We start from the raw sequence: 26978 nt of genomic DNA, 5'->3' as shown, positions 1-26978 counted from the left end.
CGAGGCTCCGTGGAGTGACCGCTGACAGGTCTCGCACGCCACAGCCGCTCTATCACGTGAGGCTGTTGCGTTGGGCTCTTTTAATAAAACTCCTCATTTAGGCGATAACGTGGAATCCCACCATCTTTATTCCAGCTCACTCTATGTTCATGACATAGCATCACCTCCTGTCTAGAAGGGTAAGTACTGCCCCCTAGTGGTGCATGATATTCACCAATATAGATTACACCACATCCCCCTTACTGAAGTCAGACTGGTACATTCTTTTGTTCTTCAAACAAAACATAACTGCATATAGCTTTTTCAATACAGGCATACCCCAACATTTCAGGAAACATAAAGTCAGTATTGTCATAAACACTTTTTCTTTTCCTCCTGTAACAGAATAAACACTTTCTCTTTTCTTTTCCTCCTGTAACAGAATAAACACTTTCTCTTTTCTTTTCAACCTGTAACAGAATAAACACTTTTTTTCTTTTCAACATGCTACTCTTAAAACCACAACTTAGCATTTGAAACACACTTTTCCGTTTTCAAACAATCAGCGTCACAGATCAAGTCTTTTCGGTTTAATCACCTCCCTACCAGACCGGGTTCTAACCACACCTGGTGTATGGGGTGCGCTTGGCTCAGAAACTGTCTCTGTAGGAGTAGCTTGGATCTGTGTGGCTTCGGTTTGAGCCTCTGTTTGCGGGATCGGCACAAGATGACTGCGGTTCCTTCTAATTGTCCCTTGGGGCCCACTGATGACGTACGATCGTGGAGTCGGGTGGACTGCTGTCACTGTGCCCTGTGCTCTTGCGTCCGTGATCCAGACTGGTTGTCCTGGCACCAATTTATCCAGTTCTCTTGTTCTATGTCTCTTGTTAAAACTTTCGGTTTGTCTCAGCCGTTTCTCTCTCTCCGAACAACTAACCTGCTGAAAATCAGGCAGACGGGGCTGTAAGGTTTCAGGAAGCATTGGCAAGGTAGTACGAAGCCTGCGCCCCATGAGAAGTTGAGCCGGGCTGTAGCCATTTGCCAGTGCTGTTGTTCTGTATGCCAGCAACGCCTTGTATGGATCGCTAGCCTTTTTGAGGAGATTCTTGACGGTCTGGACGCCTCTCTCCGCTTCGCCGTTGCTCTGCGGGTACCTGGGACTACTGGTAACATGCTCAAAACAGTAGTCCTTTGCAAAGTCTCTGATTTCTTGACATGCAAATTGTGGCCCATTATCGGTGATCAATACTTCAGGGATTCCATGGCGTGCAAATATTGACTTTAAATGCACAATCACATTGGCTGAACGAGTTGGACTGAGTTGAGCAATCTCGACATATCTCGAGAAGTAATCCACTACTAACAGATAGTTTTTGTCTTTTAGTGTGAACAGATCAGCTCCTAAGTTCTGCCATGGCCTCTCAGGTAAACGTGTGGGCATAAGAGGTTCCCTCACATTGACTCTCTCCTGAATGCACAGCCTGCACTTAAGGACAAGTTCACCGATCTGGTTACTCAGGCCTGGCCACCACACTGCTTGTCGCGCACGTTCTCTACACTTGACTACTCCTTGGTGTCCCTCGTGTATTTTGTCCAGAACTGCGTTTCGCATGTTTGCAGGTATGACCAACCTTGTACCTCTCAGTAGTAGTCCATTGTGTACACTCAAAACTGCTCTTTCAGACCAGTAGTGCTTTACCACTCCCTGCAGCTGGTTCCTGTCCGGCCAGCCCTCTGCACAGTACTTCATGACTTGCGAACAGACGCTGTCAGACTGCAGCTGCTCACGGAGATCTGAAAGGTATTTGCTGCTAGTAGGAAGGCCCTCCAGCACTGTGTCAACGTAGATATCAGTGTCCTCCATAAGGTCATTGTCTCTGGGAATCACGTTGCCTGCCAACGGCAACCGTGACAGCGTGTCGGCTGTGGTGAGGCTTTTGCCTGGAATGTGCCTTATAGTGTAAGAATACCTCATCAGGCGCATGCGGAATCTCTGTATCCGCGGTGGAAGCAAATCCAGGGCTTGTCCTCCGAGTAGGCTCACTAACACCTGTTATAATGAAGTGCTTTGAGAAACTGGTCCGACGTCACATCATGTCCTGCCTGCCACCCACACTCGACCCGCTCCAGTTTGCATACAGAGCTAACAGATCAACTGAAGATGCCATTGCTACAACGCTCCACACCACCATCTCTCACCTGGAAGTGCAGGGCCGTTACGCCAGGCTGCTCTTTGTTGACTTTAGCTCTGCTTTCAATACGATACTCCCGGACAGACTAATAGATAAACTGCTGGAAATTGGACTTCCTTCCACCACCTGCCGCTGGATCAGAGACTTCCTCTCAGACCGTGTACAGAGAGTTAGAGTGGGGCCTCATCTTTCCTCAGCCCTCAGCCTCAACACCGGCTCTCCACAAGGCTGTGTACTGAGTCCCCTACTGTACACTCTGTACACACATGACTGTGTTAGTTCCCACCCAGACAACACAGTCATCAAGTTTGCAGATGATACCACTGTGGTGGGGCTCATCTCAGGGGGAGATGAGACTGCATACAGAGCTGAAGTTCAGAGGCTGTCAGATTGGTGTGCAGACAACAACCTGGACCTCAATACCACCAAAACAAAAGAACTGGTAGTTGACTTCAGAAGGAGGAAGTCCGAGCTGCAGCCTGTCAGCATCAACGGGGAGTGCGTGGAAAGGGTCTCCAGTTTCAAGTTTCTGGGTGTGCACATAGACACAGACCTCCAATGGAGCTCTAACACCTCTGCGGTCTTAAAGAAGGCCCAACAGCGTCTCCACTTTCTGAGAATCCTCAGAAAAATGGACCTGAAGAAGGAGCTGCTGACCGTCTTCTACCGCTGCTCCATTGAAAGTGTGCTGACATATTGCATCGGTGTGTGGTTCTCCAGCTGCACCACAGCACACAGAAAGGCACTCCAGAGGGTCATCAACATGGCCCAAAAAATCATTGGACATCCTCTTCCCTCCCTGAAGGACCTGTACAGCACTCGCTGTCTCAAGAGGGCACGCAGCATCCTACGGGACTGCACACACCCAGGACACCGGGTGTTTAAGCTGCTGCCGTCTGGCAGGAGGTTCAGGCTGCTGAGGTCCCGAACAAATAGACTCAAGGACAGCTTTTACAACAGGGCAATAGCCCTGATCAATGTAAATAGCTGACCTGACTGGATACCTCCCTGGACTTTTTAGGGGGAGGTAACAATGTTTAAAACGATAACAATAATATTTATATTTATAACAAGGTGCAATAATAATTAATGTGCAATAATAACAGTGTGCAATACACATACACTTATTCTTCTTTTTTATACTAAGTTAATATACTGTGTTGTGTTGTTTGTTACGTTGTGATGTGTCATATCGTGTCGTGTTGTGTTATATGTAGTGCCGACGTAGGACAGTTTTTCCAATTTCATTGTACTACTGTACTATGTATGACTGTGCAATGACAATAAAGAGTTATCTTATCTTATCTTATCTTAGTGGCTTATGGTCGGTCTCAAGCTCAAAGTGTAGCCCTAGAATAAAGTCACTGAATCTTTCACAGGCCCAGGTGAGCGCTAGCGCTTCTTTTTCCAGCTGAGCATAGCGCTGCTCTGTGGCTGTCAATGATCGCGAGGCATACGCGACAGGTGACCACACGTCATTGTCTTTCTGTAGTAAGACTGCCCCCAACCCGTATGAAGAAGCATCTGCTGAGATCTTCTGGGGTTTGTTTGGGTTGTAGAGCTGTAGCACTGGTGCAGATGACAGTTCTTGTTTTAAACTGTTAAAGGCGTTTTGTTGCTCATGCCCCCAGTACCACATGTTTTTAGTTGAAAGCAAGTCTCTCAGTGGTTTGTCTTTTTCAGAAAGGTTTGGGATGAATTTCCCCAGCTGGTTCACCATTCCTAAGAAGCTCCTAAGCTCACTCACAGTGCTTGGCTCTTTCATCTTCTGCACCACGCTAGTTTTGTCAGGGTCGGGGCTCATGCCTTCAGATGACACAATGAATCCTAAGAATTTCACTGCTCTTTTGCCAAACTCACATTTTGACATGTTCAGGGTGACGCCTGCCTTCTCTGCACGGTCGAGGACAGCGTGGAGTCTCATGTCGTGCTCCTCTCTCGTAGATCCCCAGACCAGGATGTCGTCCATGTGGCATACGACTCCCGCGAGGCCGGCTGTCACTTCTGTCACCATCATGTTTTGGAAATGCTCTGGTGCACTGGAAATACCAAATGGCAGACGGTTGAAATGGTACCTCCCAAATGGCGTAATAAACGTGGTGAGGAGAGCAGATTCTTTGGACAGCGGTATTTGCCAAAAGCCCATGTTAGCATCGAGCTTGGAGAAATACTGCGCCCCTGTGAGCATGCCTAGTGTTTGGTCGACAGAGGGAAGAATATATCTTTCACGACACACCGACCCATTTAAAGGTGTCATGTCCACGCAGATGCGGACTGTCTCTTTGTCCTTTTTAGGGGCTACGACCATGCCGCAACACCAGTCTGTGGGCCCCTCCACACGACTGATCACCCCCAACTGTTCCATCCTCTGTAGCTCTGCTTTGACTTTGCCCAGTAGTGGGAGCGGAACACGCCTGGGCACTTTCAGTGAATAAGGTTTAGCGTCGGGCTTCAGCTTAATCGTGTACGGTTTTTGAACAAGCCCGAGCCCATCCCATAGCTTCGGGTACGCTTTCTTCACTGTCTCAAGGTCAACATTGTCCATTCGGGCAATTAGTTTCAGTCTCACAGAAGCTGTCCTGCTTAAGAGAGCTACACGCAGATTTCTGACTACATAGATTGTCTCTGCAGTGCTCCTGTCACTGTAGGAAATGTCCTCCTTTGTGGACCCAAGCACGGTCAGTGCTGCACCTCCTGGTCCATACAGTGGCTTTTCAGCTTTTTGCAGATGCTCATTTGGCTGCTTAATGTCTTTGAATGTCTCTTCTGAGATAGCTGTGACATCTGCCCCCGAGTCTAATTTGAAGGTCATGCTTTTGCCTCTCACGCAGATGTTAGCAAGCCACGGGTCTTCTCCTGAATCCAGTTCACCTAGGAAGAGTCCATCTGCACAGTCTGCCACCTCATGCACAGCTGTAGACCTACAAACTCTCCCGTAGTGTCCACGTTTCCCGCAGTTGTGGCATTCTGCATTTTTAGCTGGGCACTGTGCTGCTGGGTGCATCTGTGTTTTTCCACATTTAAAACACGTTTTATTTTCTTGTTTTGTTATTTGTGGTTTTCGTGGCTTGAACTGCTTTTGCTCTCTGCTTCTGAATTTATTGGGCTGTGACTTTCTGACATGCACGGCATCCATGGCTGTTTTGCCTGTGCTGCTTTCGCCTCTGAGGTCAGTTTGCTGTCTTTTTATTTCCTCAGATTGTCTCGCCATTGTGATAGCTTTGGTTAGCGTCAAATCTTTGTTGAGCTGCATTCTCTCCGACAGTGATGAATCTTTAAGACCCACAACGAGCCTATCCCTCAAAAGTTCATCGTGGAGTTCACCATATTCACAGTTTTCAGCGAGAGCATATAGAGCTGTTATGAAGGAGTCAACTGTTTCCGCTGGCTGTTGTACTCGCTTATTAAACTTTGCTCTTTCATAAATCACATTCTTTCTGGGGACAAAATGTCTGTCAAATGCGTTTCTGACCGCATCGTACTGCTGGCGCTGCCCGTCTGTTAGGTCTAGTCCCCTTAGCACGTCGTCAGCCTCGTCTCCCATGCAGTATACTAATGTGTTCACTTGGTTAGCATCAGTTGAACCATTCAGATTACTTGCCATTCTGAAACGCTCGAAACGTCTGATCCACTTCTCCCATTCTTGGGGCTTTGCGAAGTCGAACGGTTCCGGTGGCTTGATGGTGAAAGTAGCCGCTGGTGGAGCTGCCGTAACCGGGCCAGGAGTCGCCGGTAATGCTGCTGCTTGCTCCGTCATTTTCGTCACTAGCCGTTCGCCAAGCTGACGGTTATTTTTTTCCACTGTCTCTCTTCGCCGCTTAGAGCGAGTGCACTTCTGACACCATGTTGCGTTGGGCTCTTTTAATAAAACTCCTCATTTAGGCGATAACGTGGAATCCCACCATCTTTATTCCAGCTCACTCTATGTTCATGACATAGCATCACCTCCTGTCTAGAAGGGTAAGTACTGCCCCCTAGTGGCGCATGATATTCACCAATATAGATTACACCACAAGGCATCCTGCTCTGACGTGCTATGGTCATGAGCTTTTTGTTTTGTGAGGTTTTGTGAGGTGCTTTTGTGAAATTTAATGGATCAGTTTACATTTTTTATTTCTCTGTGATATCTGATCCAGTAATTTAGGTCAGTATCGGACAGATACCAATAGCTAATATCGGATCAGTCCATCTCTAGTGCCATGAGACGCCACTGTTTTCACTTCTGCACAATATCTGTCGGCAGATCATCAAAACAATGATAATTTTCTGTGTCTTGACACCCCCAGGAAACTCATGTATTGTATTAGTCTCTGCTCAGATTTACTGACCTTTAAACTGACTGATTCTTTATATGACCGAGTGAAAACTATATTTTCTGAAGAGGTCAAGACTAACATTTCTGAGATTGTGTTAATATTTATATATTGTGTTTGTTTACCTTAACTGTTGTGCAACCCTTTATATCGTCTATATTTTCTGTAAATTTTAGCCTTTGTGTACAGATATACTTCAACTATAAGTTAATAACATATAATGAAAAACTTAAAAACACATATTACCAAAAGGTGCTTCTTCAGTAGTCATGGTAAGCAGTGGGACTGATGAGGACGCTGAGTGAATATTAAGTTGGCCAGACTTTTAGAAGTTCCTTCATGTCACTTTAAAAACAAAGAGGTCACTTATCAGTTTATGTAGTTAGTTTTAAATCATGGGCCTGCTGGAAAATTGCAAAAGACATGTGGAATATGCTTTGAGGACACTGCATACTCACAGCCTACTGTCCAAGTGCATGGTGAATTCATTGATCCACTTCTGGAGTTGGAGATAAAGTCTCTCACGTTTATTTCCTGCTTCACCTCTGCAGTCTCAGATATTTTTGCACATGTGGCTACATTTTCCTGGGCGTGTACTATATTTATGTGGTACTGAACAAGAAAACAATCCATGATGCAAAATTAAACCAAAACATAATAAACTCAAAATACTGGGTCCAACAGGCCCAGAACCGTGACAATTAAGGCAAGGCAAGGCAAGGCAAGGCAAGTTTATTTGTATAGCACAATTCAACAACAAGGTGATTCAAAGTGCTTTACAGAGACATTAGAAACAAGAACAAATAAAAAGCATGATTTAAAATTGATTAAAACAAGCAAATAAACTAACTAATTAACAAACAAACAAACAAACAAACAAAACAGTATATAAAATCAAAACAGATAAAATCAGAACAGTAGATAAAATCAGTAGTTAAATGTAAGTTTTGAAATTTAAGCTTAAAGTGTGGATTTGGTGCTTTATTCAAATGCAGCTGAGAACAGGTGAGTCTTCAACCTGGATTTAAATAAACTGAGTGTTTCAGCTGATCTGAGGCTTTCTGGGAGTTTGTTCCAGATATAAGGAGCATAAAAGCTGAATGCAGCTTCTCCATGTCTGGTTCTGACTCTGGGAACTGATAAAAGACCGGATCCAGATGACCTGAGGGATCTGGATGGTTCATACTGGGTCAGGAGGTCATTGATGTATTTTGGTCCTAAACCATTCAGAGCTTTATAGGCCAGCATCAGAACTTTAAAGTCTATCCTCTGACGGACAGGCAGCCAGTGTAAAGACCTCAGAGCTGGACTGATGTGGTCCACTTTTTTGGTCTTAGTGAGGACTCGAGCAGCAGAGTTCTGAATGAGCTGTAGTTGTCTGACTGATTTTTTAGGTAGACCTGTAAAGATGCTGTTACAGTAATCAAGCCTACTAAAGATGAATGCATGGACTAGTTTTTCCAGGTCCTGTTGAGACATCAGATCTTTTATCCTTGAAATATTCTTGAGGTGATAGTAAGCTGATTTTGTTATTGTCTTAATGTGTTTTTCTAAGTTTAGGTCTGCATCCATCACTACACCCAAATTTCTCGCCTGGTTTGTGGTTTTTAGATGTATAGATTGAAGTTCTCTGGTGACCTGTAATCGTTTTTCTTTGGCGCCAAAGACTATTACCTCAGTTTTGTTTTTGTTTAGCTGGAGAAAATTGTGGCACAACCAGTCATTGATTTCCTCAATGCATTTACCAAGAGCCTGTACAGGGCCTCGGTCTCCTGGTGACATTGTGATATATATTTGTGTGTCATCTGCATAGCTGTGATAGTTTATTTTGTTGTTGTTTATAATCTGTGCCAGTGGGAGCATGTAGATGTTAAACAGAAGGGGTCCCAAGATGGAACCTTGGGGAACTCCACATGTGATACTTGTCTGCTCAGATGTGAAGTTACCTATTGATACAAAGTATTTCCTGTTTTCTAAGTATGTTTTGAACCAGTTTAGTACAGTTCCTGAAAGACCTGCCCAGTTCTCCAGTCGTTTGAGTAATATGTTGTGGTCAACTGTATCAAATGCTGCACTGAGATCCAGTAAAACTAAGACTGACATTTTTCCACTGTCTGTATTCAGACATATGTCATTAAACACTTTGGTCAGAGTGGTTTCAGTGCTGTGGTTCTGTCTAAAACCTGACTGGAAGGCATCGTAGCAATTATTCTGTTTTAAGAAGTAACTGAGCTGTTGACAAACTGCTTTTTCAATGATCTTACTTAAAAACGGGAGATTTGAGATCGGCCTGTAGTTGTTCATTTGTGTCTTGTCAAGATTGTCCTTTTTCAGTATAGGTTTGATTACAGCAGTTTTTAGTGGTTCTGGAAACACACCTGATAATAAAGAAAAGTTGACGATCTGTAACAGGTCTGACTCTAAAGTCTTTGAGACCTTTTTGAAAAAACTTGTTGGCAGGACATCTAAACAGCAGGAGGAGGAGTTCAGTTGACCTAAGATGTCCTCCAGGTCTTTGCTGTTAATAGGTTGAAACTGTTTCATGGTGTTTAAACAGTTTTTTGGTGGACACAGTACATATCCTGGATCTGCTGTTGATGTACCAATTGCTTGTCTAATTTTTTGGATTTTTTCAGTGAAAAATTTGGCAAAGTCATTGCAGGCCATGGTCGAATGAAGTTCAGCTGCCACTGACACAGGAGGGTTTGTTAGCCTGTCAACTGTAGAAAATAAGACCCGAGCATTATGGCTGTTTTTAGTGATGATGTCAGAGAAGTAGGACCTCCTTGCATTCCTCAGTTGTAAATTATAATTGTGAAGTTTCTCTTTATAAATGTCATAATGAACCTGGAGTTTTGTTTTTCTCCATCTGCGCTCAGCTTTCCTACACTCTCTTTTTTCTTTTTTCACCAGTGTGGAGTTTCTCCATGGAGACTTTTTCCTTCCAGAGATAACCTTCACCTTAATGGGAGCAATAGTGTCCATTACATTTAACATGTTAGCATTGAAGCTATTGACGAGCTCATTGACTGACCCTCTGGGCAGGTCAGGTGTTAATGGGAAGACCTGGTTAAAAATTGAATGGTAAATGGCCTGTATTTATATAGCGCTTTTCTAGTCCCTAAGGACCCCAAAGCACTTTACACAACCTGTCATCCACCCATTCACACACACACATTCACACACTGGTGATGGCAAGCTACAATGTAGCCACAGCCACCCTGGGGCGCACTGACAGAGGCGAGGCTGCCAGACACTGGCGCCACCGGGCCCTCTGACCACCACCAGTAGGCAACGGGTGAAGTGTCTTGCCCAAGGACACAACGACCGAGACTGTCCAAGCCGGGGCTCGAACCGGCAACCTTCCGATTACAAGGCGAACTCCCAACTCTTGAGCCACGATCGCCCCTTATGCCCCTTATTACATCAGGACTTAGTGTAGCACAGATAAGTCAAAAGATGTAGACCAAAAACAAACACCCATTACAGAGGACATAAATGAATTGGCTGGTTTTCAGGAGTCTATCCCACAAATCAAGTCAAAATAACTTTGAAGGCATCAAAGAAGAAAACACAAAAAAAGTCTTTACTCAGGTAATATTCATTCTGTGTGAACGCCGCTCATGCAGCTGTGCTGAATTTGTCTAAATGCACATACAAAAAAAATTGCATGAAGTTCAACAGTGCACTGGAAAAAAATCCTCTTTGCTAAATTAAATCTGATAAGCACAAGTTAGTTCATTGCATTTTTAAAGCGACATTGCTCAATACTCATTCAAAAGATTATTATCATTTTTACATGACACAGCATTTTCTTTTCCAACTTTTATTGAACTTCTGACATTTTAATATGGGTACCACTGGGAATAATCTCAGGGAAGTGTCTCCTCCCCTCTCTCGTCCTGGCTGTATCGTCTCTTTGGCTCAGGATTGTACGCCTGTTTCTTCTTCTTCTGCTTGCCTCGGTTCAACTTGGACTCCTTCTTTTGCCTTATCCCCTCTTCCTGGTACACCATCCATACTCACATCTGTCCAGCCTTCCTGATCACTCGTTCTTGGATAAATTCAGATTGAACATGTGTTTTATGCTTATATGATTAAATGATTATATGATTTAGTTTTGGATGTTAACCGCAGGTTTCAGCCTATACTACAGCCCAATACAACGTGAAATGATACACATGAACTGATTGTTTCTCTGCCCTTCATGTACATTTATGTAAATGCTATTTTTCATGATTTGTGGAGCTGACTACACTTACCTTTAAGCCATTCTCAGAGTGTGACAGTCAGCTGTCTGTGCTAAAACAAGAAATGCCTGCAGTGCATAGCTTTCACAGTGTATACTTAAAAGATGCTCTTGCAGAGCACTCAGAGTCACTTGCTGTTCACAAAAAGAGAACGCAGTTTGGAGAAAAGCTGTGTTGATAACATCATGGGACATATTTAGAGATCATATCAGTGTTATAGCTACTTGGTCAAAGCCCTAAGCTTTAGCTTCTTTTAATAAACAATATTTATCATGTCCAAGACCAGCGGAGATCCTCCCTGCGATGGGATGGTGGGAGAGGGAGAAGGCCTCAGATATTGTTGACCTGCCTGTTGATTGTGTCATCTGAGCTTTTGTCTATTAACTGCTGACATTTTACTTTCATGAAATCAGCATCCTCAAAGACAACTAGTTTTCATAATGGACTTCGTATGGCACATCAAATCCTACTTCTTCTCTCAACGACTTTCTAAATGGAAGTCGTTACAACACTGATCTAACCCTGAAGCCTTAACATGTCATCAAGATGATGTTTAAAATGTGAACACTTTGCTTTTGCAAAGCACTGGCCACGGAAACAAGTTTTATCGGTTTTGTTTTATTATTGTTTATTATTTAAATCTGTTTAAATCTTCTGTGCGTCTGTGTCCATAATATACCTTTCTCCTGCTTTTTTTTGTTTCACTGTAGTTTGCAAAGATCACAGAGGGCATCATGACGTCACACGGCTGTTTTCTCTGCCTGTTGCTTTTTAGTGTGAGTGTTCTCTTTGCAGTTTTACTCTATTTGCTTTTATATAAGTGCTGTAAAATGTGCTCTTGGTGATCCGAACTTAATAGTTTCGAGAGGAGCGCGAATGTTTTTAGTTTTAATGTTTTGTTGATTACTGTAACTTCTGGTTTTATTAAAAAGCTATGAGACCTAAAGTACTCATTAGTAATTTTTTTGGTAGCCTGTCCTCCTTAAATTTACATCTGCATTAGTTTAGTTTATATAGTGTTATACAAGTTATGTTCATTATATGGTGGTAATTCTGTCCGTCTAATTAAACAACCTTTTGTCTACCAGGTAATCCCGATCGAGCCATCAAAAGCAGGTTGTATGGACCACTTCACAAAAAAAGGATTGGTAAGAAAAAAACATGTTCTTTTCCCTAATTATTATAATTTCTTAATAGGCTGATCTCTAATGCTGGATGACAAGGCTGCTAAGATAAAAGGTAATATGAGGATGATATAAATCAGATTTGGGTTTTGGGATCAGGCTTTTGACAACCTGCAGCCCTCTGGGAGCCTCTAACCCCAGCAGATTTGTGTGTTTGTATATTTAACTCTCTTTGGACATGTTGCAGTTTTAGTTGTGATGATCACTCACTAATAATAAACAAATATATAACTAATGATGTCTTTTGCTTCTTTACCATCTCTCTGTACTTGGAAGGCAAACGCATCAAGTGAGCTGCCAGAGAATATTCCTGTCAAAATAATGAACAAGTCTGAGGTAACTTTGTGAAACATTGTTTAAAAACTAGAAAATGTCCAAATGTATTTAAGTTTATGTTGGAGTGACTTATATTTGGTTAATGATAAATGTGCCCTTCTTTCATTGCAGGACATCATTGTATGTAGTTTAACGGAAGCTGAAGACTGTGATAACAGCAAAACAGAAAATACCTGCTTTCTACGGGACTGTTTTAAGGACGAGAATAACATGGCAAGGAAAAAAATCTCTTCTTCTTCAAGTTTTGTTTGTTTTTTCCTGCTCAGGTTAAACAAGGATTATATCTGATAAACATGTTGTTTGTCCTGCAGGACTATAAACCGCCATGTAACGAGGCGGATGAGAACATCAGTGTCCCTTTCTACCACTTCATGTGCTTGACAAATATAGCCAAGGGTCTACGAGGTATCGCCTAATTTTGATACTTGTCTAACATTCAGCTGTGGTTAGTTTAAAGACTTGCTGCTTGAATGTCTTTGTGAGAAGCAACACTGTGACACCAACTGTTGTAACGAGCTTAGACGTTTTAGAAATTCAGAGAAAGAAAAGGAGCAGGTCTTCCTCAAACCGTAAAATGTGGATCTCCTACAATAAACCTAAAATGAACTTCTGGTTCTTACCGCTAACATTTTTCTTCTTTTCACCAAAGATAAAACAAAACCACCTGAAGTCTGTGAAGTGTACAGTAAGTACACACACACACACACACACACACACACACACACACACACACACACACACACACACACCATGAACAGAGACATTCAAAACATCAAGACTTTGTGTGTGGGTGTGTGTGATGTGTATCCATGCTGCTATTGTGTCTGTCAGTGTGGATGTGTGTACAGGTACTGAGACCTACATCCACATTTCCTCTTGTTTTGTTTCGGTGTGCTGATTTTAAAATTCACAACTTGTTGCTTGTATTTTTCTTTCTTTTTTTCTTTTTTTGTTTAGAAAAAGTCTGTGGGGAAGATTCTGCCACCCCAGGTAGGAAACACATTTTATTTATAGTTTTGTCACAGTTTTACTTTTCTCATTGTTTTTTACTGGAAAGCACTTTGGTCAAAGATGATTTTAAAGTGCTCCAGAAATAAAGTTGGCTTGGACTGGATATTAATGCTGAAACAGTACATGTTTGTGTTTTGCTTCTAGCTGATGTTAGATCTTATAAATCACGCCGACTGCCGCACTACTGCTGTTTCCCATCTTAAAATATACTTCAGCTCTTTTTGTGTAATAGCTTTTGCATCTTATTTATTTCCCCACTTTCTTGAATCAGGCTTTCACTCAACATTTTTTTGCTACTTCATGCATTCTCTCTGACTTCCACGTTGTGGACAGACTGCTGCTCTTAGTGCAGCTTTTCAAGTAAATATCACTTTAAAGGTACAGGACAGAAGATATACAGATATACAGAGAGATGTTTTCTCAAAGAAGTCAGGACAATTTACTTTACAAAAACAAAAAACGCCCAAATGACCCTCATATGGCCATAAATGTTAAATTCGACCAAGATTAGTCATTAAAAGCAGAAAAACTAAAACACATCTAAAAGAGGACACACATACACGTACAGTGCTACTGACTGTCAGGTTAAAATTGTTAAATAATGTCATTGTGTCACTTAAATTTGTAAGACTTAAATTTGTAAGTCTTAGTTCGAACTATATGATTAAAGGCATTCTCTTGTTTCTGACTCCCCCCCCCCCCCACACACACACACAGTTTTTTTAACCTTTTGTGACCATGGGGGGATTTACAATGGGTGTTTGTGTAAACTGTGTGTAACAGAATAAAAGGCTGCTATGGGGTGATGGTTCTTTGAAGTGGTCTGAGACTGAGGGCAGAAGGGCTGCTCTGAGATCCTTCCCTTACTAGCATGTGAAAAACCGGTTGAACTGTTCGTCTTGCTTCCTTACTTCGTTAACGGGAATAAGTTTCAAAACCAGTGGGGCCTGTGGAAGCGCAGACCAGACACTGACATTTTATTGCAAAAGACGAATATTTCACCTTTTTTTTCAGTGCTTGACAGCTGCTGTTGTCTTTCTATTCTTTGCCCAAAAATGAGATTAAACGCAGTCAGACTCCATCCATTCAAGAAAAATGTTTAAAGAAACCTCCAAGGGTTTTTTTTTTTCGTAAAAAATATTTTGACTTTAAAGAAGCTTTGAGTTTCACACATGGACAAAATACATATTTGATCATATTTACTAAGTATTATCTGTTCAGATTAACATTTCAATGACAATTCAAGTTTTGTTAGTAAGTTTTTCTTTGTTTTGTGCTAGAGAACACCAAACTGTTGTCAAATAGCTAAATAAGCATTTTGTAACAGAAAGTTCTAGTTTTTTAAGGATCTGGTCTCTTCGAGTGGACAACAGTCATTTGTAAAACAGTGTCATGTTTTAAATGTACTGGTCAGTGTGCAACCCTTCACAGAAGGGTCCTCTCTGTGATCCCTACAGACAGTTACAGTGGGGCAAAAAAGTATTTAGTCAGCCACCGATTGTGCAAGTTCCCCCACCTAAAATGATGACAGAGGTCAGTAATTTGCACCAGAGGTACACTTCAACTGTGAGAGACAGAATGTGAAAAAAAAATCCATGAATTCACATGGTAGGATTTGTAAAGAATTTATTCGTAAATTAGGGTGGAAAATAAGTATTTGGTCAATAACAAAAATACAACTCAATACTTTGTAACATAACCTTTGTTGGCAATAACAGAGGTCAAACGTTTACTATAGGTCTTTACCAGGTTTGCACACACAGTAGCTGGTATTTCGGCCCATTCCTCCATGCAGATCTTCTCGAGAGCAGTGATGTTTTGGGGCTGTCGCCGAGCAACATGGACTTTCAACTCCCGCCACAGATTTTCTATGGGGTTGAGGTCTGGAGACTGGCTAGGCCACTCCAGGACTTTCAAATGCTTCTTACGGAGCCACTCCTTTGTTGCCCGGGCGGTGTGTTTTGGATCATTGTCATGTTGGAAGACCCAGCCTCGTTTCATCTTCAAAGTTCTCACTGATGGAAGGAGGTTTTGGCTCAAAATCTCACGATACATGGCCCCATTCATTCTGTCCTTAACACGGGTCAGTCGTCCTGTCCCCTTGGCAGAAAAACAGCCCCATAGCATGATGTTTCCACCCCCATGCTTCACAGTAGGTATGGTGTTCTTGGGATGCAACTCAGTATTCTTCTTCCTCCAAACACGACGAGTTGAGTTTATACCAAAAAGTTCTACTTTGGTTTCATCTGACCACATGACATTCTCCCAATCCTCTGCTGTATCATCCATGTGCTCTCTGGCAAACTTCAGACGGGCCTGGACATGCACTGGCTTCAGCAGCGGAACACGTCTGGCACTGCGGGATTTGATTCCCTGCCGTTGTAGTGTGTTACTGATGGTGACCTTTGTTACTTTGGTCCCAGCTCTCTGCAGGTCATTCACCAGGTCCCCCCGTGTGGTTCTGGGATCTTTGCTCACCGTTCTCATGATCATTTTGACCCCACGGGATGAGATCTTGCGTGGAGCCCCAGATCGAGGGAGATTATCAGTGGTCTTGTATGTCTTCCATTTTCTGATGATTGCTCCCACAGTTGATTTTTTCACACCAAGCTGCTTGCCTATTGTAGATTCACTCTTCCCAGTCTGGTGCAGGTCTACAATACTTTTCCTGGTGTCCTTCGAAAGCTCTTTGGTCTTGGCCATGGTGGAGTTTGGAGTCTGACTGTTTGAGGCTGTGGACAGGTGTCTTTTATACAGATGATGAGTTCAAACAGGTGCCATTCATACAGGTAACGAGTGGGGGACAGAAAAGCTTCTTACAGAAGACGTTACAGGTCTGTGAGAGCCAGAGATTTTCCTTGTTTGAGGTGACCAAATACTTATTTTCCACCCTAATTTACGAATAAATTCTTTACAAATCCTACCATGTGGATTCATGGATTTTTTTTCACATTCTGTCTCTCACAGTTGAAGTGTACCTCTGGTGCAAATTACTGACCTCTGTCATCATTTTAAGTGGGGAAACTTGCACAATCGGTGGCTGACTAAATACTTTTTTGCCCCACTGTATAGATGCAAATCCCAGGAGATCAGCAGTTTCTGTAGTACTTACACCAGCCTTTTAAATTACCCTTCTATTCAAACTAAATATAAGTAGTGATATTGAATTTTAAATAATTAATTTGGAAACAGTCTAGAATTTCCCCAAAAATGTAATTTTATGACCGCTAACATAATTAACACATGAAAAAAAAATAGCTACAAACTCTTGTGTTTACTCAATCCACCTCCACCAACAGCACCACCAAAACCTTCACCGACAACACCAACCATTGAAGCAACACCATCAACAGCACCAGCCATTGAAGCAACACCATCAACAGCACCAGCCATTGAAGCAACACCATCAACAGCACCAACCATTGAAGCAACACCATCAATAGCACCAGCCATTGAAGCAACACCATCAACAGCACCAACCATTGAAGCAACACCATCAACACCACTGCCAACAACACCAACCACTAAAGCAACACCACCAACAGGACCAGCCATCGACGCAACATCATCAACAGCACCAGCCATCGAAGCAACACCAACCATTGAAGTAACAACAAAAAACCCAAGCACAGCATCAACAACAAAAACAACAGCACCATCAACGACATCGTCAACAACAAGTACAACAGCAGCATCATTCCTGGTGAATTCACGTAAGTTACGTTAATAGAACTTTATTTGATGTGTCATGGAAAATATATTGTAATAGTTTTAGTTCAAATAAATAACTTAAGTTTAACAATGATCCTGAAAAACTCTCCACATGCACGAGTAGAGAGTCTAATCTGATAGGCCAGCCACCTTTGGAGCAAGCTCATTACCACTGCTTGTATTCGGAGTCTCGATCTTCCAGTCACAATCCAAAGCTCATGACTGTAGGTGAGGGTAGGGACTTAGATTCGCTTTTGTGTTCAAGTCCTGGTCCAGGTTCTGGGTGCAAACTACACAGTGTTCAACAAGACTATTTTCTTTTTAACAGGCCTTGAAAAATAGTCAGTAATCACTGTTGGCCTCTGAGGTTTTATTACAACTATTCATCTGCAGCATGTTTTAAAGCTCCGTTTTTGAAACCTTAACGGCAGCTGAGGATCAGGAATTATATTATATCCAAAACCATGCAGCAGTATATTAATGACTAACCTCGTATTGTGGATAGATTATATCAGGTATTCTCCTGGCTGAAGTTTGGTCGTCTTTCATCCTTTTTCTGTTATGTGATTGGGATCAGGGACCCGATGTTTTGTATTGTTTTTTTCACTTTTATTGGGGGGGGATTGTTCATCCTCCAGCATTACTGTGATAATGTGTTTATATTATGCTATCCATAGGCTTGCTGGCATATAACGGTGGCTGGCTACAGAGCTAACTTCAGTAACCCTACAAACTTTACTGCTGTTTATTTTACTGTCTTTATATATGTCTGAAGCGACAGCAGAGCTGTACATTTTAATTTTTCAAAAATCCCTCAGTAAGAACCTGGTGTATCATCTTTAGATGGAAACTAACCATCTACCCTAACCCTAACTCCCTGCTAACTTCTAACTCTGTTAAATTTCATATTTCATAAATTTCATAAATCCTGTTTTTAAGGGATGCCTGGATGTTAAGCTTTATTGTTTCATCTAGTAGAGCAGCCACACTGATCATTATATTGAAGATGAAATAATTTAGACAGATTTTAACTCTCAGTGAAGCCCGCAGTATTTGTTTGAGTTTGGCAGCTGAAGAGAAGTTTGGACCTGGAAACATCTAATGATGTGAGATCTTATAGGAGGATATGATGATTAGTCTCCGGAGTGTCGGCCAGTGAGCACAGCGCCCACTAGAGAACTTCAAGCCACCCTCATGAAGTCTGTTCCTGATTTTGTGGTCAGAGACATTCACACCAGTGACCTGCTGGAGGTCATTTTGTAGCTCTGGCAGTGCTCATCTTGTTCTTCCTGGCACAAAGAAGCCGATACCTGCCCTGCTGATGAGTTAAGGATCTTCTCTGTCCCTGTCCAGCTCTTCTAGAGTAAAAACCTATCTCCCGGATTCTCCTCCATGCTCTTGAGATTGTGCTGGGACACAGCAAACCTTCTGACAATAACACGTATCCTGGATGAGATGAACTGCCTGTGCAACCTCTGTATCCATATCGCCTCATGCTACCAGCAGCCAAATGCAAAACTAGTGAACAAACAGTAAGAAAAGATGAGAAGGGAAAAGTGTCCCCCACATGTGAAACCATTATCTCTCATTGCTGCCCTTGTAGTGCACCAGTCGTCAATTTCTTTAACACTAAAGCAGATGAAACTGATCCACATCCCCCCTCTGGGACTTACAGCTGAACAGATCAGTTTAACTAACTTGATGCTGTACTCTGATTTAAAAACCGTTCCTTGCGATTGTACTCATAGTCTTTCCTTTCTCCCATAGGTTCACAGGGAGGAATTTGTAAGTTTTTTGAATATACTTTTGATACTGAAATTAAGAGTTACTTTAATTTGCAGTTGTACTTGTATAGTTTTATCCATCCATCCATCTTCATCCGCTTTGTCCGGGGCCGGGTCGCGGGGGCAGCAGCCTAAGCAAAGAGGCCCAGACCTCCCTCTCCCCAGCCACCTCCTCCAGCTTATCCGGGGGAACACCAAGGCGTTCCCAGGCCAGCCGAGAGATATAATCTCTCCAGCGTGTCCTGGGTCTGCCCCGGGGCCTCCTCCCGGTGGGACATGCCTGGAACACCTCACCCAGGAGGCGCCCAGGGGGAATCCTTGTCAGATGCCCGAACCACCTCAGCTGGCTCCTTTCGATGTGGAGCAGCAGCGGCTCTACTCTGAGCCCCTCCCGGATGGCCAAATTTCTCACCCTATCTCTAAGGGAGAGGCCAGCCACCCTTCGGAGGAAGCTCATTTCTGCCGCTTGTATCCGCGATCTCGTTCTTTCGGTCACTACCCACAGCTCGTGGCCATAGGTGATGGTAGGGACGTAGATCGACCGGTAAATTGAGAGCTTCGCTTTTACACTCAGCTCCCTCTTCACCACGACGGACCGGTGCAGCGTCCGCATTACTGCAGCTGCAGCCCCAATCCGTCTGTCAATCTCCGGCTCCCTTCTCCCATCACTTGCGAACAAGACCCCGAGATACTTGAACTCCTCCACTTGGGGCAGGAACTCACCCCCGACCCGGAGTGCTGATCCTCATTCCCGCTGCTTCACACTCGGCTGCGAACCACTCCAGTGCGAGCTGGAGGCCCTCACCCGATGAAGCCAACAGAACCACATCATCTGCAAAAATCAGAGATGAGATTCTGAGGCCACCAAAGCGAAAGCCCTCCGCCACTTGGCTGCGCCTAGAAATCCTGTCCATAAAAATTATGAACAGAACCGGAGACAAAGGGCAGCCCTGCCGGAGCCCATCACCCACCAGGAACGAGTCCGACTTATTGCCGGCAATGCGAACCAAGCTCTTGCAACGGTTGTATAGGGATCGAATGGCCCGTAGCAATGGGCCAGGCACACCATACTCCCGCAACACCTCCCACAGGACACCCCGAGGGACACGGTCGAATGCCTTCTCCAAGTCCACTTGTATAGTTTTAGTTCATTTTTATTGTTTATTAATATTTTAGTGTTTATTTGGGTTGATACAATTATATATATATATTAACAAGATTGCACTGGCATTATAATTAACATTCTATAACAAGCTATGTACTGAAAGAAACAAACCGCAATACTCTCGACACACGTTTAGTTTGCAGATGTTCTCATACAGTCTTTCCTGTTTTTTCATAGGTTCAGAAAAAGAAACGGGTAAGCTTGTGTTTTTTGTTTATTTATTTATTCTTTGCTTCAGTAAAATGTATATTGACAAGTTTGTTGTAGTACCGACATTCCAAAAGAGCCCAAGTCCTCATTTTCTTTTTCAGGTTCCAAAAACTGATAAAACAAATACAGAATTCAACATAATTGTTTTAAAACAACCATATAGCATGTACGATATTTATTAAATGTGTGAATCTTACAGATTGGCCACACTATAGAAAACAAGACAAAAATTAATAGTTCATGCACTTTAAAAACTTTATTCATGCATAAATATGTGTTATCAAGGGAGTGTTACTTTGAAAATTAATACATGTTCAACTTCTTCTCAAACAGGAAGTGACATCCAAAAGATTTTAATAGGAGTTCTTATCATGACGAACATCATTGTCCCCATGGCAATTTATCTGTACATGCGTAACCAGATTCAGCAGGTGAGTGGCAGCTCAGATGTGAATGTTGCTTAATGCAGGGATGTAAGGATGTTCAACTACACATTTAATTTAATACAATAAAGCAGGACAGCAAATGCTGATAAAAATAAATAAATGTGTAAAATTCCAGATAAAAGAGGGTAATTCCATAAATTTACCAACATTTCCTGTTTAAAAAAACAAAAAACAAAAAAACCCCACTGAAAAACAAAATGATTGAAGACTCCGGTTAGAGTCTTTGCCAGACTGATTCTGGGCCCTGGGCCGTGTGTGTGATACATGTGGCTTAAAGAATGGCGTAGCAGCATGTACCCAGACATATATGGGCTCACATTGTGGTCATAAATATTTTGTACTTGTAAATCACAATGTGTAGTTGTGGACTGAGTACTTTGTAAACCAAAATATCTGAAAATTTTATGTTTGTGATAGATGAGAATTTATGAGTTTGTAAAAACTATTTACACAAGTTACAAATATTTTTGTTGAGGTCTGGCTACAGATACAAAGCAAAAAACTATGTGTAAAACTCTGCTCTCAAGGCTGTGTGTGACTTTCAACTTGCAGTTATGAAGTTTGACCCGGTTCCTTTCAGCAGATCGGTCAATGTCATGTAACAAATTTAACAATCCAATCAGATAACAGATGGGTGGGCTTTACTTAGCCTCAGGCCCTTGAAGGGTAAATGCCCTTTCATGTGCCAGTGTTTTCCTTCATCACCACGAATGAAAACATTTTGTGCGTGTCTGAGTTCGGTAAATTTTTTGAGTCACAGGTTTATGTGTTTATACAGACCCAGAGCCTTTTCAACTGCTCAGTTCAGGGGGAGAGCAGTGCTGTGGAAACAACAGACTCCTCACTAGTCGGGACAGTTACAAAGCTTTCTTCATTATGAATGAGCGATACGTGTTTTATTGAACATTTCAACATAATACAACACAAATTCTTGTAGAGGATATAAAGTAAGAGAGGTACATGTTTTGAAACGACAAGGAGCAGGCGCATCTAGTACACGAAGAGCTGCTGCAAAAAAACGACAGCGGCCAGCGCAACAAATGTTGGATCCTTCACTCTTAGTTAGCGATGAGTGCAGCGCATGCCGTATCTGTTGTAAAAGGGCCTTTATGCTGCACCGTGTGACTCACAGCAAAGGTCCCGGGTGAGCCCTGACTTTGTGTTAACGTAATACTAAAGTAATAATGGTATTTCTGACTGGTATAGCACAACTTTATCTTTCCAACAGCTACCGAAAGTTAAGGGACCTAGCTTGTATGAGCCTCATGGGATATTAATATAGAGATCCTCCAGCTTCAAACTGTATCACCCTTCCAGGACCTGAAGCTCAGTAAAGCTGAGTAAGCCAAACTCATCTGATTTCTGATTGTCATGGCAACCACAAATTTAACAATCCAAAGACCAATCGACTTAAACGAATTTGTACTTGCAAGTTGAAAGTCACACGCAAGCGAGGGAACTTGAGAGTTTTACACGTAGATTTTTGATTTGAATCAGTTTCTGTGAGAACATGAGTATGACAGAGTGTTAAACCTTTTATGTAATAGCACAAATTTGTCACATTGATGCGGAAATGAAGGTTGACCATGGCTTCTGTTTCATTTCTGCTTCAGATTCCAAACTTGAGGGAAGAAGTAAGAATGACAGAGATGCAGGTATTTTTGTAGAATGTGGATGCTAACTCACTGTAACTGAAGCACAGAGGATTAGGATACAACTAAACTTGCAGTTATTTGATAGTCTTACTTAGATATTACATTTCATTAATAAGAACAACAGAAGTGATTTATCTGTTTCTTAACATTGGTAGAGAGTCAACTTTGTGTTAAACCCTGGTCTGCGTGTTTTTGCTTTAACAGTATTATTTTCTTCTCTTTTTAGCAAAACACATTTCCCAGGGATGTTGAAGAGGGTCCCATTTTATTAACGGTAATTTTTACTGTACTACTACTTTCATAAACGGTGCCTGTAAAAGACTTAATGTTTCAAACACGTGGTTTCCTTGACTGATGAGACCAGACAAGACCCGAATGGAAACACAGCCTTGACTGATTTGATATTTGTTCCCACTAAGTGTGCTTTTTTTTTTTTTTTTTGTCAGCAGAGGTCCAGCTGTAACTACAAAAATCTATTTTTCCAACAACTGTAGGTAAAAAAACAAAACAAAACAAAACAAAACTGTGTCTGCTTATGTGCTCGATACTGGACTTCTCTCAGCTGGGAAGAAACGCACAGATCACTGGGTTAAGTTTCCTTTGTGAGGAGCTGATTAAAAAAACGTTAGACAAAAGTAGCATTTTCTTATTTTTTGTGACTAACAATTTCATGTTGAAAAATAATCTACCTGTTTTATTTTGCATTATTGTGAAATTCAGCAATACACCATTCAGAAATTATCACCAGCTGACTTTTGCAAGTCTTTCTATTGAGTCTGTTCAAATATGGGTTTCTGCAGGAGTCCCCAAATTTCCACAACATCTTTGCCAACGACGTGAAAAAAGATTTAGGCCACATGACACAACACGGATATTTTGTTTGATGCGTGTCTTTTGGACTTCACATTCATTTTAACTGGCTTTTTATTTTTTTGTAACTTGACTCTCACCTCTGTTTCTATTGTAACTGGTCTTTAAGTGATGACATGATGAATCCTGCTAATGGGCCCAAACTACTCTGCATTTAATAAGGCTGTTGATCAGAGATGATCACAAGCTGACTTTTACTATTATTTTTTACTAGTGTCTGTTTAAATATCTTTCTTTTACATATTTTCAACTAGCAAGCACGCAGACATTTTTTTAAATGTCCCAAATTACAGATCCAGGTTTATTTTGATGGCAAGAAAGGCCACTGAAAATGTCAGTATGTAGTATGTAAAGTATGTGTGATATTTAAAGCTAAAATTCTACAGAATTTGACACGAATGACTCTACCAGTTTGGTCAAGGAGAGGGTTCAGATATCCAGCCATAAGACCGTTCTTGGCTATGAAAAGCACTTGGTTGATGTGGCTAAAGGACATTTACATTAATATTAATGAGGGTGGCTGATCTATATATTGGAGCACGCATGTATAATTCTGACACAGTGCGGATTAGAGAAAGTCCAAAATAAATTCAAACTTGTGCACCAAATACTTGTTTTCATAAAGTTATAAAAGATGTACGCTTTTATAACAGTCCAAAGAAATCACGGTGTGAAAAAGACTTTCAACGCAGTCATTTAGTTTGAAGCATGTCTTTTGGACTTTTTATTTTAAATGTACTTTCACTTACTGACTACCTCTATCTCTATTGTATTGTCTGATACATGGAGGTCTAAGCAAGAAAACTACTCAGGTTTTGGGAAAAGATCACAGTTCAAATACACAGCCCAGGATGCTCCATTTGAAAGCTTACCCAAAGATATGGACTACTCAGTCAGATCTTTGGGACTGATAAGAGCTGACTACAGTCACTCTGCCACAGAAACCTCCATTAAAAATTATCAGCCATGCGTTTCGCCAGTCAAGCACACACTTGACTAAGTGCTTTTCTCTTTCTCTTTGTCATACAGACGCCCGAGAGTTCCATCATCATAAATTCACCTGAAAACACCATAATTTAAAGCCCTTGCCCAAATAGAACACACCATTAGAAGTTCTGAGCTGCTGAGAATCTGGATAAATCTGGATACGAGGATCTGCCTTACACAGATCTGGACTTACACAGTCCAGGTGAAGTAAAGGTGGTCTGTGAAGGCCTCTGCGCCCAAAGGTGGATAAGCTTCCAATGTGAAGAAGAGTGGGACCAAACAAGCCGCAGCATGCCTGTTCATGTAACTGCTCTGCAGTCGCACATCAAGATTGTTTTCTGTCCGCCTCATGCAAAATGTTTTACTGCTGTGCTGGTTTTAAGTGCCCAAAGTCTTACCAGAAGAAGTGCACTGCAGAAAATCTGTTTTAACACGAACAATAACGAGTTGGTTTTTTGTCATATTTAGAATAATTTTAAACACAAAGACACAGATTATGCATGTAGTCAGTAAACATATATATGTGTGTGTCTCTGTGTGTTCAAGTGTTCCACTGTGCAGACTACTATATTTAGTGCGACTGCAAAAGAAAAAAGTTACGTTTTTATGGCTAATGGACTAATTGCCTCTGTTCATGTGTGCATATTTGGGGAAAGGTTTGGTGGCTTTTTTTCTATTCCTTGTATGTATTAAGTATGTTGTGATAAAGCTTCAGCTGAAAAGCTAAAAGTGCCTAAAAAAAATTAAATATTATTATTTTTTTATTGCACAATGCACATTAAGCGAAGCCACCATAAAAAATTGAACTTTTACCTTTTTCTAAGCCAGCTGTGCTAGCTTTACCCCTAAAATGTGATCTTATCTGTTAACAGTTGTTCTAGATAAGTTCTCACTGTACAGTCCTCATACATCCATCGAATGTGTTTGTGTTTCATGGAAGTATAAATAGAAAATTACCTACCGCAATGCTTTTATTATTTTCATAAATCACTGCAAAAACAAAGAGATGTGAAAAAAGCGGTCTTCTCTGCACGTTTTCATTTTCATACTGTCACGTTATTTCACTCTTATATATGGTAAATGGTCTGTATTTGTATAGCGCTTTACTTGGTCCACTCTTGTGTATGTGTAATTATCCCACATATCTGTCCCTCACATATGGAAGACTGTAGACATTGTTCTGTGTTTTCAGTTTTTGGCTTTTGATGCATTTGTGGAATATATTTTAGTTTTTGTTTATGTAAAAATTTTTATTTTTATATATTTTTTAAGCCAACAACTTTATTTATTGTGTTTGTAATAGAGACTGAGTAGGAGTTTTTTTGTTTTGTTTTTGAATGTGTAGATGTGAGTTTAGACAAGCATCTATGATTCCCATACATACTCCTTGGTGTGGAACAAAAATGTCCAGACTGAAAAGAGAAAAATGTAAGCAGATAATAGAACGGACCCGGTGAACATATCTGAGCACAGGAGCCAGACTTGTAAAGTGTATAAAAAGCTATATTTAAAACCAAGTAATAAATAAGAAATGAATAAAAAAGAAAAATCAAACAAAAACATTTCTTTAATTGAAACAGTCACATTAAGGATTCATCTACACCAGGGGTCCCCAAACCCCGTCCACAAGGGCCGGTGTCCCTGCAGGTTTTAATAATGATAATAATAATAATAATAATGGATTGGATTTATATAGCGCTTTTCAAGGCACCCAAAGCGCTTTACAATGCCACTATTCATTCATTCGCGCATTCACACACTGGTGGAGGCAGCTACGGTTGTAGCCACAGCTGCCCTGGGGCAGACTGACAGAAGCGAGGCTGCCATATCGCGCCATCGGCCCCTCTGGCCAACACCAGTAGGTGGCAGGTGAAGGACACAACGACCAGGACAGAGAGCCCGGGGATCGAACTGGCGACCTTCCGGTTACAGATGCGCTTCCCAAACCCCTGAGTTTTAGATCTCACCCTGGGTCAACACACCTGAATCACGTGATTAGTTCATTACCAGGCCTCTGGAGAACTTCAGGACATGTTGTCTGTATCCCAATTCAGGGTCTGCAGCCTTAAAGTACGCAGCCTTGACGGTCCACACGGGCCGCGTACTCAAAGACTGCTAAGGCTGGAAGTGCAAGGCTTCTGAAATGGGATGGTCTAGCCTCCGTTGCGCTGCCCAGGTTGCCTAGCAACCATGACACTAACTGCTGGAAACGTTTCATACAGCTTTGTTTGACAGAAATAAAGGAGAAAATCTTTTGTTCATTTGTTTGTTTGTTTCTACATGAGCTTTGATTTGATAAGTATCTGAGGCTGAGACCACAGGACTGTGAAATCATGATTATTGGGCTTCACTTCTGTACTGAACAATCATTTAAGATTAGCTAGTAAATAACAATTAGCTAATGTTGTTCATGAGACTAAAGTCATCTCACTTTGGTGATGCAAATATAATAAGTTATTATTTCAATCATTATTAGTTATTACAGCAGTGAATGAACTCTGTTTCAAATACTGAGCTTCAGTATTTATTTATATTTCCTGTCACCTTAAATCTTCATTCAAAGACAGGTTCCTTTGACACTGTATGTATAAATGTATTATATATAAGAGACTGTCAAGAGATGCATTCTTAAACACTTTTTCAGTTGAGAATCAGAGAGGAGAAACACAGTTTTACTTGTATACAAGGGCAGCACAGAGCACTCGCACTGAGAGTGAGGGCTCTGAGACTCGCAGCTCTGTGACTGCCCTGGTCTTTATTTATATATCGGTGGGTGTTTGTTCCTTACATTGGAATGGTTGGTTTCACCCAAATGTATCAGTAAGCCTAAATTTGGTCAATGGCTGCACTGCAAAAACAGCTATACTTGAAACACGCTAAATATT

General features: G+C 41.7%; 1 protein-coding gene across 2 annotated transcripts in view; it reads left to right on the top strand.

Moving 5' to 3' along the window:
- LOC146575403 (uncharacterized) overlaps nt 1–26354 on the top strand; it is a 34210-nt gene extending 7856 nt beyond the window's left edge. For both annotated transcript variants that reach the window (XM_085270106.1, XM_085270107.1), the window contains exons 2-14: nt 11445–11510; nt 11823–11882; nt 12195–12254; nt 12366–12467; nt 12566–12659; nt 12904–12939; nt 13212–13244; nt 16565–16978; nt 20103–20120; nt 20469–20566; nt 22195–22236; nt 22463–22510; nt 24136–26354. In XM_085270106.1, coding sequence (XP_085126232.1) covers nt 11469–11510; nt 11823–11882; nt 12195–12254; nt 12366–12467; nt 12566–12659; nt 12904–12939; nt 13212–13244; nt 16565–16978; nt 20103–20120; nt 20469–20566; nt 22195–22236; nt 22463–22510; nt 24136–24186 — 1098 coding nt within the window. In that variant the 5' untranslated portion in view covers nt 11445–11468 and the 3' untranslated portion in view covers nt 24187–26354. The remainder of the gene's footprint in view (nt 1–11444; nt 11511–11822; nt 11883–12194; nt 12255–12365; nt 12468–12565; nt 12660–12903; nt 12940–13211; nt 13245–16564; nt 16979–20102; nt 20121–20468; nt 20567–22194; nt 22237–22462; nt 22511–24135) is intronic.
- Nucleotides 26355–26978: the final 624 nt, after the last annotated feature.

The sequence above is a fragment of the Mchenga conophoros genome, linkage group LG4 (assembly GCF_057382185.1).
Source record: "Mchenga conophoros isolate Kocher_MC1m ecotype Shallow Benthic linkage group LG4, M_conophoros_male_GT1.1, whole genome shotgun sequence".
In the NCBI taxonomy this organism is placed as follows: Eukaryota; Metazoa; Chordata; class Actinopteri; order Cichliformes; family Cichlidae; genus Mchenga; species Mchenga conophoros.
Note: the sequence above shows the minus strand (reverse complement) of the source record. Positions and strands in the feature narration are given on the sequence as shown.